A 17,845-nucleotide genomic window follows, 5' to 3' on the forward strand; every position below is an offset into this window, starting at 1 on the left:
TTCATGATTATGTCCACGTTACAGCACTCATGAAGGACATATGAAACTTGCTCACACATTTTCCATTGAAACAAGGAGGTTTCAAGGCAGCATACTCCATTCTGGCCCTCCTGGAAGAGAAAGACTCCATTGTTGGGTTAGTTCCACTTTGCATGACAGAATCCTGTATTTGTTTGGCTGGACAATGAGCAAACAAACATGATTCTTAGCCTGTGATGGAGATGAAGGTATCAATCCTGTTGGCAGTGTCCCATATGGATAATGGCCAGACATTGTAGTTAGCACCATAATTCAAGTCTCCTGTTTGAAGGCAGTGCAATAGTAAATCACTAATTAGACATTCATACTTGCACTTTTGTGTTTCTTTCTTTTATCTTTTGTCCTTTCAAATAACAGCATAAACAAGAGGGTGACTGAATGAATGAAACTCACTCTCACCTTTCCTATCTCTCTTGGCTGGACAAGCAGTGGCACATGCTGGGTGAAGATCATAACTGCACTGTAAGGGATGCAGTAATAGCTGCCTTTGCCTAGCAAGGACATTTGTTTGGTCCTCTGCCCTAGGAAGCCAAGTTTCAGAAGTCACGCAAAGATTTCACATCTTTGACACATCACCTTCCCTGCCAAAATTGGCCAGGCATAATCATCAGGTCAAAATGTAAGATGGGAGAAGGGGACAAGCAGCACAAGCTCACAAATACCACTGCTTAGGAGATCAAGGCCAAAAACCATGGTAGGTGGTTACAAGATATTTATAGCAAGGGTATTCAAGGGAATTTAAAGCAAGGGTATTTCACAAGGTTATTTAATTAATTTCTGCCTTTTTTTTTTTTTTTTGGCTGAGAAATATACAATTATCCTAAATTTAGAGCACCTCAGAGATTATACAGCAGCATTCTTCCACTCCTTGTCACAGCTGGTCATTCAGCAGAGCATCTCCATGAGCTGCATGACACTGATGGTAGCATGCACCTTTTGGGGGAGCAAAGACTGCTTTCCACAAGGAGAATTGCATGTCAACATGCACTCAGAAAACTCCACGTCAGGAAACAATGTGTCTACAAATCTGAGCGGAAAGATGGGCAAAATGCATTTCAGAAGCTACAGGAGAGAGCTCAGGTAGTGGATTACAGGAAAGGCTAATTTGTGAAATACAAGGGTATTAAGCATGAGACATCCCAGAGGAATTTGAAATTTGTGCTTAGAAGGAAGTCTATGATTAGACCATGGTGCAATGGTCTGTTTGAGGCAGATCTACTGCAACAATGAAGTCAGGCTGCCTCCTGTTCTAGTGTTTTCAAGTGCTGGCTCTTCCAGCAGAGTCACTGGAACACGGCCACAGCATGAGAACCATATTTACCCACAGCAGCAACAAGGGATGCACCATTGTTGGGTGCATTTTGTCTGTGGGGCAAAGCTGACAGAACTGGGTAGCAGAGGAGCAGAAGATGGAATTGAACAGCAATTTTGAAATACAGTTTAAAAAACAAGGAACACAAACGGTCTTTGACCCATGGATGGTTCTTGTGACAAAATACGTGCATCATTTTTTACATCAAATTTTCCAGCTCTTTTCAATTAGTTTTTTATGCAGTGAGCTGAACAGATTCAGATTTCAGTGAATTAAATGTATTTCCACTATCAGAGAGTCAGCAATGCAGTAATGTAAATGGTGAAGCAAACTAGACTAAATAAGAAGCTGCAGTAAAGTAGAAATTAAGTTTCTCCTTAATGCTGAAAAATCAGAACAATTTAGTAGCAAGAGTGAAAAAGCAGATACGACAATGGTTTTACTGACCTAAGTAATCATGAGATGAGCAATTTCTGTAAAGAAGGATGGAACAATCTGTATTTTTAAACATACATGCAATTTGCTGCACTGAGGTGTTTTTTCCTCTCCACTCCTCTCCCCTGAGGATTGCAGGCAGAGCCTCTTCTGGGGAACCAAAACACATGTCCCTATCAGGTGATCTTCACCAAAACCTACAAGGAACAAGATGATGTATTGGGCCAGCAGGAGCTATAAAGAATCAGCAAAACTTTAATTCTTACCCCTCTGTAAGAGCCACTGGCAGAACCTGAGCTCCTTCCAGACTGACAGATCCTCACCACTTCATGTACAGCACCAATCAGCCTGTGCAGGGAGCAACAAGGCCCAAACACCACTGGTTTCTGGGAACATTTCTGGAAGCAAATTGCTGGTGGCAACCAAACACCTAGCCTGAAGTCCCACCAGCCCTTTTTTTTTATGGCATCTGCTGACCCCACATATGACACTTTAATTGTGTACAAAGTCTGAGATGGTTGGCCTCTGACCACAGAGTAAGAGGATAAGTTTTTCAAGTGGTGTAGCTGCTAATGGCTGAGCTCCCCTGGGCTGCTGAAAATCACAGAAACAATCTATTGGCACTGTCCTTCAGAACAAACTGCATGCCAAAGTAAGACAGAAGGCTTTCCCATGTTAGAGTCCTCAGTTCTGTTCCCAACTTTGTCTGAATAACCCTGTTCAAGTTACGTTACCATTCATCAATTATTTCATATAATATGGTTTTTATTTCTCCTAAGACAGGAAAACTCACCTCATAATCACAGTTGGAAAAGATACAGAAATGGTGATAACACTCATCATAAATGTAAATGGTAGAATTGCTTGTTTCTTGGTTTATAGAGTGCCTCTCCCTAAGCTTCAGGACACAACAGATTGTCTGGGAAACTAGAATGTCAATAAGAAGCCAGATTAAAAAGATAAAAGGAAGATTTTAAAGACAATACCATGTTTTGGGGAACACGAGTCATTGCTCTCAAGAATTTGTAATTTACAGGCTGAGGGGCAGCTTTCCTCTGGGCTTGAGCAATGTAAGCCAGCAGCTCCTCCAAAGCATGGCTGCTGGCTGGTGCCTGAGGCATTCCTTGGAGCTGTCTAAACTGGGGAAGAAAAGCTGACTTGAGGTCAGCTTAGCCAGCTTGCCTTGATGGAAGAAGCCCCTCTTATCTCTGCAACCAGAGCTGAGATCATTTGCCCTGGTCACCCTTTAACTGTGGCCACTGCAAACACTGCCTGGACAGCAGGGCAGCAGCTCACAAAGAAGTGCTGCTGGCAGGACAACCCACTCCAACTCCCAGAAGGGTCAAACCTTCCTCCCCCTCACTCCAACAGAGGAGTTGTGCCTTTTCAGATCACAAGGACTCAGAGTCTGTACAAGTCTCAGCTCAGCTCCTGGCTTGGAGAGGACCAGTGAGAGCATTATGCTCAGCCAGGGCAAAAGAAGTTGAGAACTACTGTCCACAGAAATGTTGTCCCATCATTGGATTCATTTGGTTTGAGAAGGGAGTAGGATTCCAAGTACCCTTTTTGAGTACAGGAACTTGCAAACCTGTTGGGAGCTCTTGTTTTGTTTCAGGATTTCACATGATTTTCCAATTAACTTATTTCTTAAACAATTTGGTTGAGCAGACTTTATTTTTGCACACTGAAAGAGCAAAATGCTCTCTCTCTATCTTTGCAATAGCTTACCTACCATTAAAAATGTAGAAAGTTTCCCAGAATTCAAGAGATCTGATTATATTCATGCAGGATTTGGCTAAAGAGAGAGCTGTTGAAGGGTAAGAGATGGGAATAGGACCCAGTCATCTTACGTGCTGTAAGGCTGGTCTTTCTTTGGGCCCAAAGCCACAAGTGAGCAGGATTTCCAAGGAGAAGAACAGCTCAGCAGGAGCAACACAAAGGTAGTGTAGGCATATTTCAGTGTTTCAGGCTTATTTTTTTGGTTTTTTTTTTTTTTTTTGCATTTAATAATTTATCCCCTTCATTCCTGAATTAACACAGAATGTAAATCTTGCAATACAGAAATGTCAAAATCTAAAGGCAGAATCAGAGGACATGAGGCTCACTAGATAACAAAAGGAAAGACCACAATGGCATTCTCAAATATGTATTCTAAAGATTACTTGGAACCATTCTCATAATTTTAAAAGATCTTCTGGGGGATCTGCCAGTGTAGAGGTAAGGCCTTAGAGAACTTTACCTAATTGTAGGTTAATACTACAAGACTTTCACATTTGGCAAGCCACCAGGACAAACTCCGCCTCAAAAGTGCTCCTTTCATCAGCACATTTCATGTTTAGTCCAAACTATTGGTTTATTTTTTAATTATTTTTTTTAAAGCAGATTACTTTTTGTGAAGCAGTGAATATATGACAATATATTGATCCCCCTAGAGACAACATATATACAATGTGTATGATAGGCATGATATACACAAATAAGAGGAATGTGTGACAGATTAGTAACCAGAGGCCATGAAAGAGCAGAGGGATAAAACAAAAGTAGTAAATTTTTGGTCACTTTTGAGACTTAATTTGGTCATCATATTCTTTTGTGTTTTCTTTTTTTTCTTTCTTTTTTTTTTTTTTTTTTTGGTGATAATCAGATTGTGCAAATATCAGTATAACAACTGTGCAAGAAAAATATGAACAATAAAGACAAAGCACAGACTTGAAAGATACTCTAATATTGAATTTCCCAGATGAAATCTAGATTATTGTAGTAACAATTAAACAAGCTATTCTGCCAAGGAAAGATTTTAAAAGTACCTTTTTAAGCACCAGACTGTGAACTGCAAAACACACATCAAAACCTCTATCCAAGCAGAGAATTTTGTGCAGACTCACACCTTGGCAGTAAATAAATTAGAAAGAGCCCACTTTGAAGAAGTGCTCAGCACAGTGCAGATTAAGCTCTTTTCTCTCTCCTCCTCCACCACCTATCTTCACTATAGCCTCCAGGACCAAAATGGACTTTTCTCATCCTCACACCATTACCTTCACCTCTAATGGTCTTCTGCACTCTAAGATGCATTTTCATTTCTCTGTTACAGACTTCTATGTTGGTTTGGAATGTCACATCCTGATCTTTCATTGCTTTAATGATAAAAGCCCCAGTGTAGCATTTTAATGTGGCAAAAACTGAGCTTTTAGTAATGTCATATTTTCCATCTTGGAAATAGCTTTGCTTTCAAATTGTCACTCAGTCTGGTGGCCACCACCATCTCAGGTACACTCTGCCAGCACAAACATGAGTAAAGTGCTGCTTGTATAGACTTTGGGTTTACCAGCAATAATTGCATTAGAATAATTTCACTCAAGAGCGTGAGTACAACACTTGTTGGCAGTTGAAGCAATTTTTACTAAGTCTGAACAACAGTGCCTTTTAGGGTAAATATGTTATGTTCTGGGTTGATCTGCCATAGTGCATTATTCCACTTAACACTTAAGGTATATACTGAAACACACTGCAACTCCGAGATTAGCCAAAGTAACAAAACTTTTTAATTTCTTTTTCTAGCATCCATTAATCTATTTGGAATTCAACACAATATGTTAAAAAAACTTTCAAGCTCATCATACAGCATTGCTGAATATTGCTGTGCTATTGATTACACCCATGGATAGGCTGCTCCAGAAAAACAGCAACTAGACAGCAATGTGGCTATGGAGAATTTGGGAATGCCACCAAAATCACTACTGGGATGCCATGTGAGTATTACTGAAAGAGAAGGAACAGTTTCTCTTCCTCAATGTATCTTCAATGTATTCTCTGCTTTCTCTCCTTGAAGTTTTCTCTGTAGCCTTAAGTCCCTCTTTCTTTTCCTATTAGCTCAGGACCTCCTAAGGGTATTTCCCGTTCCAGGGCCAAAACTTAGAATTTACTTCTGCAACAATGTTCCCATAGCTATTCTGTAACATTTTCCCTTTGCTCATATTATTTGATAAAAGAGGACATACAACTGTCACAATTTTGCAACTACAACTGATTTTGAGGTGGTGGTTCATTACATTCTGGAGACAGGTCAGTAGCAGAAACAAAACCAGTGTCCCAGGCAGAAAAGGGCTGTGCCATGCTGAATTCCAAGGACACTTTTCTTTCTGCCAGCCTGCTCCCTGAGTGCTGAGCCAAGATAAGGGATGCATGGTGAGCCTGAGGAAGAAGCAGGCACAGACTTCAGCTTGGGCACACAGGGCAGCTGATGGACTTTTCGTCTTGTGACTGAAGACCAGGTCATAGCACAGTGGAGTTTCATTAAAACTACACATCTCATGTTCACTGCTTTCCCCAACTTTCATTTATCTCTAAAGACAGAACCAAAGGCTTTATGCTTTTGCTTTCCCCACCCCCCCTTTTTTTTTTTTTTTTCATGTGGGAAACTTACTGTCCTTGAAACTGCTTTGCCATTACTTTAGGGAGAGGTCACAAAATCACAAAACCCACATGGCCGCAGCTGGGCTGCTGCTGCTCCCCTGGGGCTTGGACTTGATCACAGCTGCCCCAGCAACTCCACATACACAGAGCTTCCTCACTGCTGGAATCTCACTGCTGGGGCTGGGAATAGCTTCTGCATCCTCTAAGCACCTCTGGCTTCCACATGACTTTGCTCAACTAAATGAAGACACACCACAGTTTCTGTGTTTTTCAAACAGATAACAGATGATATTACAAAGTCACAAACACCAAAGACATTGCTGAGCTTAACAGATAAAAATTCAATGCACCAATCCATTTTGAAGATAAAAATGTTAATAACATAGTGTGAGTAATGAATATAAATTTTCTTCCCCAAAACAATGACATTTCCTGAGTAAAAGTTGCTTGGACTTTACTTTCTATCCAAATTATTGACCTTCTACATTCAGCTGTCACTTACATGAGAAACTTGAGGTTTACCAAAATTCTCTGTTCTGCTACTTAAGACAACAAAATTTTCCCATTTCAACAAATGTCTCACTGGGTTTATTACCACAAACAACTTGGAATATGAAAAACATGAAAATCTTAAAATAGTTTCAAGAAAGTGTGTTTCATTACCTAAAAGACAGCAGACACAGTTCTACATGGGAGAAATTCTGAACCATCTGATTAATTTTGTTATGATAATGATTACAAGAAAATATTATTAATGGAACATAAATGGTTGTTTTTTCAAAACAACTTTCACATATTTAGCTCAATGATACTATGAAGGTAGAAGTTTACTTAAAAGTGCAGTATTCATATACTGTCCAGCAAGATGCACAGGAAGTTAAATGATTACTATATGGCAGAAATCCTCTGTATGTATTAATGTTGAGATAATAAGATTGAGAAATACCCAAAACTTAGGTATGTGAATATAAAGTAACTTAAATGATGTTCATGAACCTCCTGCCCCCCCAGATTAACAACTGAAATTCCATTTTAGGGATCATTAAAGAACAGAAGTTTGCTTAAAGAACAGTCTCTAAACTTCGCTTAAACAGCAAAAGACTGTAACCATGCATATATATTAAGATTTTCAAGCCTTTATACTTACTTTGCTGAAATTATGTATCTGCAATGTTGGCATTGTATCTTTGTGAAGTTCAACAGCAATAGATACATCAGCCTTTCCATAGACAACCAACTTATTGCTAAGTCAAGGAAACAGTTGTAGACTTATTTCATTTGAAAGCAGTCTTATTGAAAAATAGCATTGAACAGTATATTAGATAGGTACAGCAAAATAAAATGACCCAAAAGAACAACCCACGTGGTTAATTTTGAAAACTCAGTTGTTCTCCTGACACTGGAAAATCAATGAACTAATGTAGCAATCCCTGTGCCTGCACACAGTTCAAACCCTTCTTTCACTTCCATGCTCCTTAGGCACCCCTGAAACCCAGGACTGTCACTGAAGCAGGGGCTGTGTCTCAGTAACTTCTCATGGAAATAATTTAAATGCACTTCCTCCATCACCAGAATAATGACACTAAGTCAGACTTGTTGACGCATTTTATTGTGAGATGGGGAGTCTGGTAAAAAACTAGAAAATGACCATGATGTAACAAGGAACTTAAAAATGAAGTTTCAGATTTGTAACATACATACATGAATACAGGAACAAATTGGCACAAAAATGTTAAACATTGTTCCCAACACTGTTTTATAAGATTATTCTAATTTGGCTTACTAAGGAAATGAGAGTTTTATGGTTAGACTAATCTCTTAATAAAACTGCAGAGCATCATGCTATTAGTCACACAGTGAATTTCAAAATTTAAGAGCTTTATATTAAAAACTGGGTAAAGGTAAAATGAATTGATTGCAATTGTAAAATTAATACATTCCCATTTTAATTCTTCTGTTCTACAGTCCAAGGCAAGTATAAATGTTAACATAACACTGTTAAATCAAATCTCAATGCAAGAGAACCGATTGCATCTCTACTTTAAATCTTATCAACTTTCCAAATTTTCATACTAAAATATATTATTGTATTAATACAAACTACAGTATTATACACTACACTGTGTAATAAATAAAGAAATATAAAAATAAGACACATAAATATAAAAGTTTTCTAAAACTAAAAAGGTACATATGTCAGTAAGAAGGGTATTAATACTGCCAGGTTTGAAGACATACAGTACAAAATGTTGCACAGATCTATAAACTAAAAGAAATAAAATAATACTGATAGGTAAAAATCAGCTAACATTGTTAATAAATGGGGTCCATAATAACTAACATTTGAAAATACTTATGAGCCAGATAACATGTCATGTATGTGTCTGAAATTAAAGTAAACCAATAAAGCAATAAAGCAGATTAGAAAATTTCCCTTGTAATTATTGTAGAGAAATTCTGCAAGTCAGGTATTAACCCAAAATACCACCAAATAATTAAATAATGAAATATACCAGTGTTCTTACTTCTCTGATGGCTGAGTGTTTTTTCCCCATGAATAGTTTAGAAGTTTGATACAAATCAACAAATGCTAGTTATTGTAGGCCACACATTGGATAAAGGCTGCTTAGAGCCTTCGTAATACTGATAAATGGCACTTACAGCACATAGGTCTTGCATAAGGCCAAAGGAGATACAAAGCTTCATATCATATCCTTCATATTGTTACTACATACTCAAAACACAATTACAAACACTGTTTTTGACAACTTTCCTGTCCTTACCAGTATTAACACTGTTAGTCCCTGCAATCAGAACTCAACGACAATCTTCTCAACTACATTTTTAACCACATGAGTAAGAAACTTCAGTTCTTCTATCATCTTCTTCCTTAAGGCTAACAATACACTTTAAATTATAATATGCTCTACTACAACATCTAATGTCATAAACTGCTACCTTCTAGGTTGAATTTACAAAGGTAGCCAAGCACTGTTTGCAACTGCATTACACGTCTCTGCAAAAGGGAATTTTGTAGTGCAGAAGTTCTCACATTGTAAAACATAAGAAAATACTGAAGCGGATTTAGGAAATGTTTTACCATAAAAAAAAAAAATTCATATAAATCTCTCCCAATTGTACAGTTTAAAAATTAATCAACTTAAGAATGAAAATTAATACTGATAAAACAAACAATGCCAGATGCTTGTCTAATAAGCAGGTTTCCTACAACCTGTTAAATCTTTGCTTCCAGAGTCACTGTATTTTTCTAATCTGCTTCATGTTATAAACTTGTTCCTAACTTTGAAAACTGTGTGAAAAATTACTAAGTTTGAGGTTCAGGCACACCTGGATTTCTTTTTTTTTTTTCCTTTTCATTTTTTTTTATATATATATTTTTTTACACAGTAGTGAACAGAAATCACAGTATGCAGGCTACTGCGTTTCCATGAAAAGCATGTATAATATAGAAGGAACTTCATTACCAATTTTTTTCCTTATAGAAAAAACCTAGCACGTAAGCTTTATTCGTTATTTTCTTCTGACACCTGCCCATTATTTTGTATAACTTCTGGTTCTGCATTGCTTGCTTGATTTATAGCTTCATCGTTCTTGTCACCTTCAGTTTTCCCTTCTTCCTCTTCTACTGCTGCTACTTCTTCTGCATCCCCTACTGCATCCGCTACTGCATCCCCTACTGCATCCCCTACTGCATCCCCTACTTCTTGTAGTTCCCTACATTCTTTTTCTTCCTGAAGTCCCTCTATGTCTTTTTCTTCCTCCTCCTCTTCCTCTTTTTCACTGTATTCCTCCTCTTCCCTGGTTAGGCTCTCCCTCTCATCCGAGTCGATCTGCGAGGGGGACGCCCTGACCACCACGTGCTCGCTGCTCAGCGCCTCGGGGCCCAGCTCCTCGGGCTCGGCGCTGTCGCGCTCCTCCGGCTCCCTTTTGCAGTAGGAGTAGCGATGGTTCATGTGCTGAGAGTAAGAGCCCGAGTGTGAAAACCTCTTTCCACACTTGTCACATTGGTAGGGCTTTTCCCCCGAATGCAGTCGCATGTGTTCGATCAAATGGTGTTTGTGTTTAAATGCTTTCGTACAGATTCCACACTCGTGAGGTCTTTTACCTGTAAAATAAAGCACAGACAATTGGGCATCTTGTAGCTGAAGTTTTAAAAGTGTACACTGCTGTTTTCATTGTAAAATGCTGTTGGTGAACAAATTAGCATTGATTAAATTTTATATAACAAGATGTTCTACTCCATGCATTATCAGCCTCAGTTTCTCTCCTGAGCCCAAAGGACAAAGGTGCAAGGGTACATTGTCACAACCATTACAGTAATTTCTAAGTTTTTTAGGAAAACTCATCATCTCATAAAGAGATTCTCATATATAACTTTTAGCACAAAAAAGGGCAAATATAAATTAGAAAATGAGACATTTTTCTTGCATAAATTATTTTCAATTGAAACCATTTTATCTTTTCTGTATTGATGGCAATTTAAAATTAGCTAAGCTTTTAAGTTGGTCCTTCCATGATACAGGTAAAAGGAAAATCATTCTAAAATCTAGGCTGAATGCTTTATGTACAAAACTTGCTGACTACGCATGCATTGACATGAAAAATATCTGTTTCACTCAGTGTGTTTCTGCTGTTTTCCAGCTACTGTCTTGTTTTTAGAGTTTCTTATAAATGTATCAGGAGCCTAGCAGAGTTATTTTGATTTTAACATTTAAAGTTGTTACACAAAATGACTTTACAGTCTTAGCTCAAACATAAAAGACAAAGACAATAAGACATCAGGTTTCTGATCACACTACATCCAGATTACCAGCACATCCATGTCATCTCGTGCCAAAGCAACAAAGCAGATGTTGGTCTCTCTTCCCAAGAAACAAGTGATAGGAAAAGAGGAAATGGCCTTAAGTTGTGCCAGGGGAGGTTTAGATTGGAAATTAGGAAAAGTTTCTTCACCAAAAGGGTTGTGAAGCACTGGCTGCCCAGGGAAGTGGTTGAGTCACCATCCCTGGAGGTATTTAAGAGACAAGCAGATGTGGCACATCTGGGACAGACCAGTGGACTTGGCAGTGCTGGGTTAATGGCTGGAGTCAATGATTTTAAAGGTCTTTTCCAACCTAAATGATTCTATGATTTTGAATGCTACATTGAAGTTAAAACTGGTAAGGGAAGAACATTTCTGCTAGGAAAAGGAGGAGTTAAAAGAGCCTCAGGACAGGATAGGTATGAAATAAGATACCCTTAATGAATACAATTTGAGAAAATTGATCAAGACAAAAAAGAATTTGTTATGCTTTTAATTTTATATGTGAGATAACACTAAAATGTTAATATGCAGAAATATAATTAATATAATAATTAAGCTACTCTGTGAACCAAGAAAGTAGAGCAGCATGAAGGGAGAAGCCAGAAGTTCTAAAGAGTTTATTTTATGGATGTGGGGAAAGAGAAGATAACAGAGCCAGCAAGAAAGGAATCTATAATACAAAACCCAATATATATTTGGCACCTAATCAATAAAAAAAAAGAATTCTTACTTTAAGACATCACAGGAGAAAAAAGAGAGCAAGAGGTATTAAAAAAATCCTAAAGATACCAGAACTGGAGCCAAAAGGAACAACAATGAGAAATTAAAAATAAAAATCAAAGCCAAAAGGGCGTTCATTAGCAGTTAGATTCTATGTCTAATGAATAGCTGAAGCTGTTAACTTCAGGGCATTATAAATGTGGCTCAATTGGAAAATCCTTCATGCCAGACAGGCATGCTGCTTTTCATGCACAGTATCAAATACAAACACAATCCTTTTTTTTCCCCCAGCTTTTATTTTTAATTTTTTCAAAATTTATAACCAGGCAAGGTAAATTAGAAGTAATATATCCTCATTTACAGGCTGCAGCTCACAGATGATTATGCACAAGCCAGATGCTAAAACTCCCCTTTTTCTATGTAGGGTTTAGGTCTAACAAATTTAAACAAAGACAGAATTGCTGTTCTGTCAAACAAACATACAGAACCAGGGGTTTCTAAAGAAAGCTTAGTACAGGCAGTAAGGACTGCTACACTTCCCTACATTGCCTGAGAACTGGGTTCCAGTTGAGATTATCAGTTACACGTTACTAAAGAAATAACAATCAGAAAAGTCTTTTCCTAGTACATACCTGTGTGTTCATACTTATGTCTCAATAACGAGCTGCTCTTCTGGAATATTTTGTCACATAAATCACATGCATACATCCCATTTTCTGTCTTTCTCATTTTTTTCTTTGGGGGTGTTGAATCAGAATCGTTTTGATCTTCTAAATTGGATATTCCTTCTGAGCTAGTGTCTTGCCTTTCATCCTTCAGAAAAATTACAAAAATAAGTTAACTCCAATAAAAGAAGTCACCCACACAAACTGAAGCTGCTATTCCCATTCAATTCCATAAATAGCCAAACAAAATTGTTTAGACTTCTACAGTCAAAAAAATCCTTTACTGCATTGTTCTGCTTTGCAGTCCCTGCCACTATCCAGATGCAGATTTCCTCACTGGGACTGGTTTTAATCACATCCAAATATGACTGTTGGCCAGGTCTAAGGTATGCTGGCACTCCATATTTTAGGGCCCATAAAATAAAAGCAATATGTCAGACCTGTAAAGCACTTCAGTAAGTGGGAAGAGCCACCTAACTGCATTTTTCAGCTAATGCTGGTCACCTACCTTTTTCTGCCTCACAGATTTTATGAAGTTAAAAGACTGTTTTTGCTGAAGTTTTCACAAAAAAGCTATTTAAATTACCATTCAAATTTGCATATTTGACTACCCTCTTCCTCATGAAACTACCACAAATACTATTTAACCCAAAATTTAGGGGACTTCAAGTACTGTCATTAGTAAATATTTTCAAAAATATAACTGTTGTGCTTTTCTATGCATTTTAAGTGCTACAGCTTCCCTGTAAAAGCACAGTATTTTCTACTGACATCAGCAGCATGTACATGTTACCCTCAAACTTTTAACTTTTTAAGCAGCCTTGTAACTCTTCAAGGCTCCTCAGTCTCTGGCAATACAGAAGCCTGAATAAAATGCTAGACCACCAATTTCTAAGTAGAAACACTTTAAGTAGAAACATTCAGCCATTTTCCTGTTCTGCCCTGTCCCTACCGTAATGTTCACAGGTGATTCCCAGGAGGATTGACACCAATTAGATCCCATCTGGATGTATCCAGGGAGGAACAAGCCGGGATACAGGAATGGCAGATGAAGATAAATATCTCCCTGACTTTCAATTGAGAATATATCTGCATTTTGTTTAAAGTGACATTACGGTGTAGGATGAATACAGCTACTCTGCAAACCAAGGAAGCAGAGCAGCACGAAAGGAGTAACCAGAAGTTCCAAAGAGCTTATTTTCTGATTATGGGGAAAGAGGAGATGCAGAGCCAGCAAAAGACAAAAGCCATGTTTTTATTTTGCTTTTTGATCAGGAGCATTAGATAGTCTTTAAAATAGTGAGCACTAATGCCCTGGAAGATTAAATACGGTGAATAACTGAGTTGTCCACGCACAACAGTTTCCATTGGTCTGGACTCAAGCTGCCTGAGCTAACTAGCTTTGCAGAGGGCACAACAGTAATATCTATTACCTATTTACAATCAAGTCAAATAAGCCTGATAGCTTGTATTTATATTTTTATTTAGTTCACCTTGATAGCTTTCTGTTAGTTCAGCAGAGATACAGATGGAATACATCATACGTACATCATGTAGGAATATGGGGACCGAAGTACCTGATTTCCATTGGCTTGGGTCTGTTTTGGTGGTGTCTCATGAACTGCAGGACTAACTGTAGTAGAGTATGTATAAGCCACCTGTGGAATCAAAATGGTTTGCTTATTGGCAGCGAGAGCTCTCAAGCAGGGAACACTGTTCTGGTCAGCAATGGCAACAATTGTAGGTAACTGGGCAGTGACTGTAGGTATAGCAATATTTATGGGATTGGCACTTGGTGGGATTACATTTACAATAGGATCAGAGTCTGTAACACTGTTGTCCTTTTGTGGTTCTTTTTTTGCACAAGTTAAGTTCAAAGGTTCTTCTTGGACAGAATAAACACTGTTCTGGTAAACACTAGTTATGGTAGATCTTTCCAACAGTTCTCCATGTTGCTTTGGTAGCGAAAGGTCAAGAGGTTCTATTTGCGGCTCTTCCTGTACACCCTCTGCCGTGTACGTGTAACCCTGTGAATTTCTTGATGAAGAAAGGTTTAGTGGTGATGCAGATGGCGTGCTACTGTGTGAACCATTCAGAGCTGAAGCCCCTGGTAAAGTCTGAGATTTCGTTGTACTGACAGGATTTTGTGAGTTATTTGTGCTGTTCTGGGGTTCGCTCACATTTGAAGTTGCTGCTTGATCATCGTTGTCTGCAGGGCTGCTTAATTTAACTTGTTCAGGAGAAGATGGTCCAGAAGACTGCACAGAAATCTGTCCAGCTTGCATTTTTTCAAACCACTTTTTTACCACATCCAGTGGTAGGTTTACAGAATCTGCTATTTTTGAAAGCTCTTCTGCACTTGGTTGTGCATTTAATGCATAATACGCTTTTAGGAGCGACAGAAGGTTCTTTAAAGGTGGCTGACCAGGAGACAAGTTGTTCTCCCCGGTTTCTGATGGGACAGGGGACTCGGGTTTCTCAGCTTCTGCTCCACTGGACTGGGGAAGCTGAGGAGGGCTTTTTGTTTCATAGTGCTTTAATTCTTGAAGTGCATTAAGATCTCCTGGACAGTCATCACAAAGAAGACAAGTGCTATCGTTGGTCTCTCCTTCAAAGTTCTTATCTTTCTCAGACTTCACTGTGAGATCTTGTGGTAATTTCTCATTTTTGCAACTATTTGCAGGAACAGAGTTTTCTTTTTTTAGATTTTGTGGAACAACCTGAAGTTGACTTGGCTGCTCCAAGCTGTAGTTGATGATAATTTTGGTTGTCCCATCTTGGTCAACCAAAGGAAGACTGATAGCTGAAATGAGGGAATGGCCAGCTTGTTGTATAGATGCATTGTTGATTGTTTCTTGTTCTTTGGATGCAAGATTAGCATGATTGTTTTCCAGTACTTGCCTTATTACGTTACCATCCACTGCCACTTTTAGTACATTTTGAATGTCACTTAAATTGATGCTTATGGGAGACACCAGACCTACTGTTGGTAGAACAACAGCTTGCACCACACCCTGAGGAGAACTGGTTGCCTGCAACGGGCTACCACCACTAAAAACCCCATTTTGCAAAGGGGTTGAACAATTAATTCCTGAAGCAACCACTATGGGCTTGAATTCATAATCCACAGGTTCAGTTTTAATTTGGTTAAGAGGAAGCTGCTCTTGCAAGGGTTTATTTTCTATCTTTTGTCGTATCTGTGGTCTTGCTGGGCTACCTGGTGATGCAGAAAGGGAAGGGGAGGAGCACTGAGACATCTTGAGCCCTGACCGGGCTCGACCATTCACGGGCATCAAACCAATACACTTCTTACTGCTTATGTGTGAACTGTATGAACCAGAATGGGAAAAACGTTTCTTGCAGTTTGGGCACTCATATGGCTTCTCTCCTAAACAGAAGAAAAATAAAAAAGAAAAGAGAAAAGGCATATGCAACAGTTAACCAGGTTACAGCATAACTTCATCAAACAATAATTACCAGAACAAATACATCATAATGACCTCTCAAAGAGTTCTAGGGGGGAAAAAAATCTTATCTAGTGAATTGAACAGTAAGAGTATAGCTCTGAGCCAAGGCTCCTTTAATAAGTTTGTGATCCACTAGATACAGGATGGAGCCCACACAATCACGTGTTCCAGTATTTCTCTATTTGACAATTACAGATTTCATTGAACTTCATTAAAGTAGTACCACCACTAACTTCTAACTTCTTATATAAGATTTCTTGTAACTTATCCAATAAATTGTGTCCTGAGTCTACTTTAGTTTGACTAATCTTGAATGATGCCAATTACAGCCGCAGGAGGAACACTCAATTCTTATGTCCTGATTATTATCAATTAAAATTCTCTAGCAAGGCTTGTAACACACTGAATGATCTGCAAACATTGAAGAAAAACAGACAAGTGCAAAGGACCAGAAAGATGGCCCCATTTCTTCTGTGACAAGTCAAGTTTTCCTTAATTGTAAGAGATTAAGCTGCAACTGTAAATCCTCTTGAGTTTTTCTACATATTCCCTGCACAGAGCTGAAGGCTGCAGTCAGTGCTTGCAGTATTCCAGAGGGAAAAATATATGGAAAACACTAGTATTTTAAAACTAAAACTAGCATTTAGACTTACAAGACTGCTATTACATCAAAGTTATAAAGGGCAGAAATGGCAACATTAGTACTCAATTCAATGCTTGATTTATTTACCACTGTGGATTCGTAGGTGCTCCTTTAGGTGATGTTTATATTTAAAAGCTTTTCCACATTCAGTGCACTTGAATTTTCGATTACTGCTGGACTGCGTCACATGTCTCTGTAAGAAAGAAGTCTTAATTATTGTACAGGAGAGCATCTTGCAGAAACACCTTCTATTTTCACATTGCAACATAGAAAAAGCCGTACAAACCCAAAAAGAATCAACCATAATTCTAAGAGATTGAAGGTGATATGGAAAAAGGAAACAAATTACAAATCAGGTAAAAACTGAGGCACACATTTCTTCTGAATAAATCTGATACAGTAAAGAGAAAGAAACAAAACAAACTCAAAATATAGTTGCTCCTTCTCCTAATTCAGGTGAAGCTTACACTGACATGTTAGTAAGAAGTTCCAGGATGAATGCTAGTTCTACTTGTGAAAGCAAAACCATTAGGGAAAATCCCCAAGCCCATTACCCACAGAATATTTCATGCAGGATAGAAAAACATTAAAGTCTATAGAAACCTGTTTAAACTTTAATCGGTTGACTTGATTTTTCCATTTACATGCTTCCAGGGCTTACTGTTGGCCTTGGATCCCTCTATATAATGATGCCACAGGACTGCTCAAGAGAAGGTAGCTTAGTGACAATAAAGGTACTCTTGGTCACAATTAATTTGCAAAATAAATGTGAGAAACCAAACCAAAACAAATAAAAATATGGAGGGGTTTCCCAAGTACAAAACGCCAAACCTCTTCACCATTTGCACTGAAGCTCTGTGATTATTTTTGTTAGATTTTGCCTTGTGAGAGCATTTATTCTTAAGTCATAAATTGTTTTTGTCTTTATTGCTATACTAGTTTAAAAAAATGCAAAAGCGAAGACAGATATGTAAATATATGTAGTATATACGTGACATATACGTTCAAGATTTGTAATTTTACCACAAACTGTAAAAATCTATGAATGTGTATTTTTAAGGACAAAAATTACATGCTCTTTTAAAGTTGAAACAGCTTAATTACCAACATAAAACAGAGGAACTAGGAATTTTTCTGTTCAAAAAACTTGTTTATTAGAAAAACCCAGCAGCTCCTTTTTAAATAGAGCTCATTTGGCAAAAAGACACTCTACCATTATCGGGATTCACTGCAGATATTTTGGTAACTGGGGCAAGCACTTTCATAAACTCAGGAACAGAGCTGTTCATGGACTCCAGGGACAAATAGGCTGCCCACCACCAACAG

At 38.2% G+C, this 17,845-nt stretch overlaps 1 protein-coding gene across 4 annotated transcripts in view; it reads right to left on the minus strand.

The window, feature by feature from the left end:
* Positions 1-7,786: 7,786 nt before the first annotated feature.
* Positions 7,787-17,845, minus strand: part of ZEB1 (zinc finger E-box binding homeobox 1) — a 120,153-nt gene continuing 110,094 nt past the window's right edge. For all 4 annotated transcript variants that reach the window (XM_059840582.1, XM_059840598.1, XM_059840607.1 and 1 more), the window contains 4 exons: positions 16,607-16,712; positions 13,987-15,797; positions 12,377-12,557; positions 7,787-10,325 (listed from right to left, as the gene is read on the minus strand). In XM_059840582.1, the coding sequence (XP_059696565.1) occupies positions 9,724-10,325; positions 12,377-12,557; positions 13,987-15,797; positions 16,607-16,712 (2,700 nt within the window). In that variant the 3' untranslated portion in view covers positions 7,787-9,723. The remainder of the gene's footprint in view (positions 10,326-12,376; positions 12,558-13,986; positions 15,798-16,606; positions 16,713-17,845) is intronic.

Source organism: Haemorhous mexicanus, chromosome 1, assembly GCF_027477595.1.
Source record: "Haemorhous mexicanus isolate bHaeMex1 chromosome 1, bHaeMex1.pri, whole genome shotgun sequence".
NCBI classification, from domain to species: Eukaryota; Metazoa; Chordata; class Aves; order Passeriformes; family Fringillidae; genus Haemorhous; species Haemorhous mexicanus.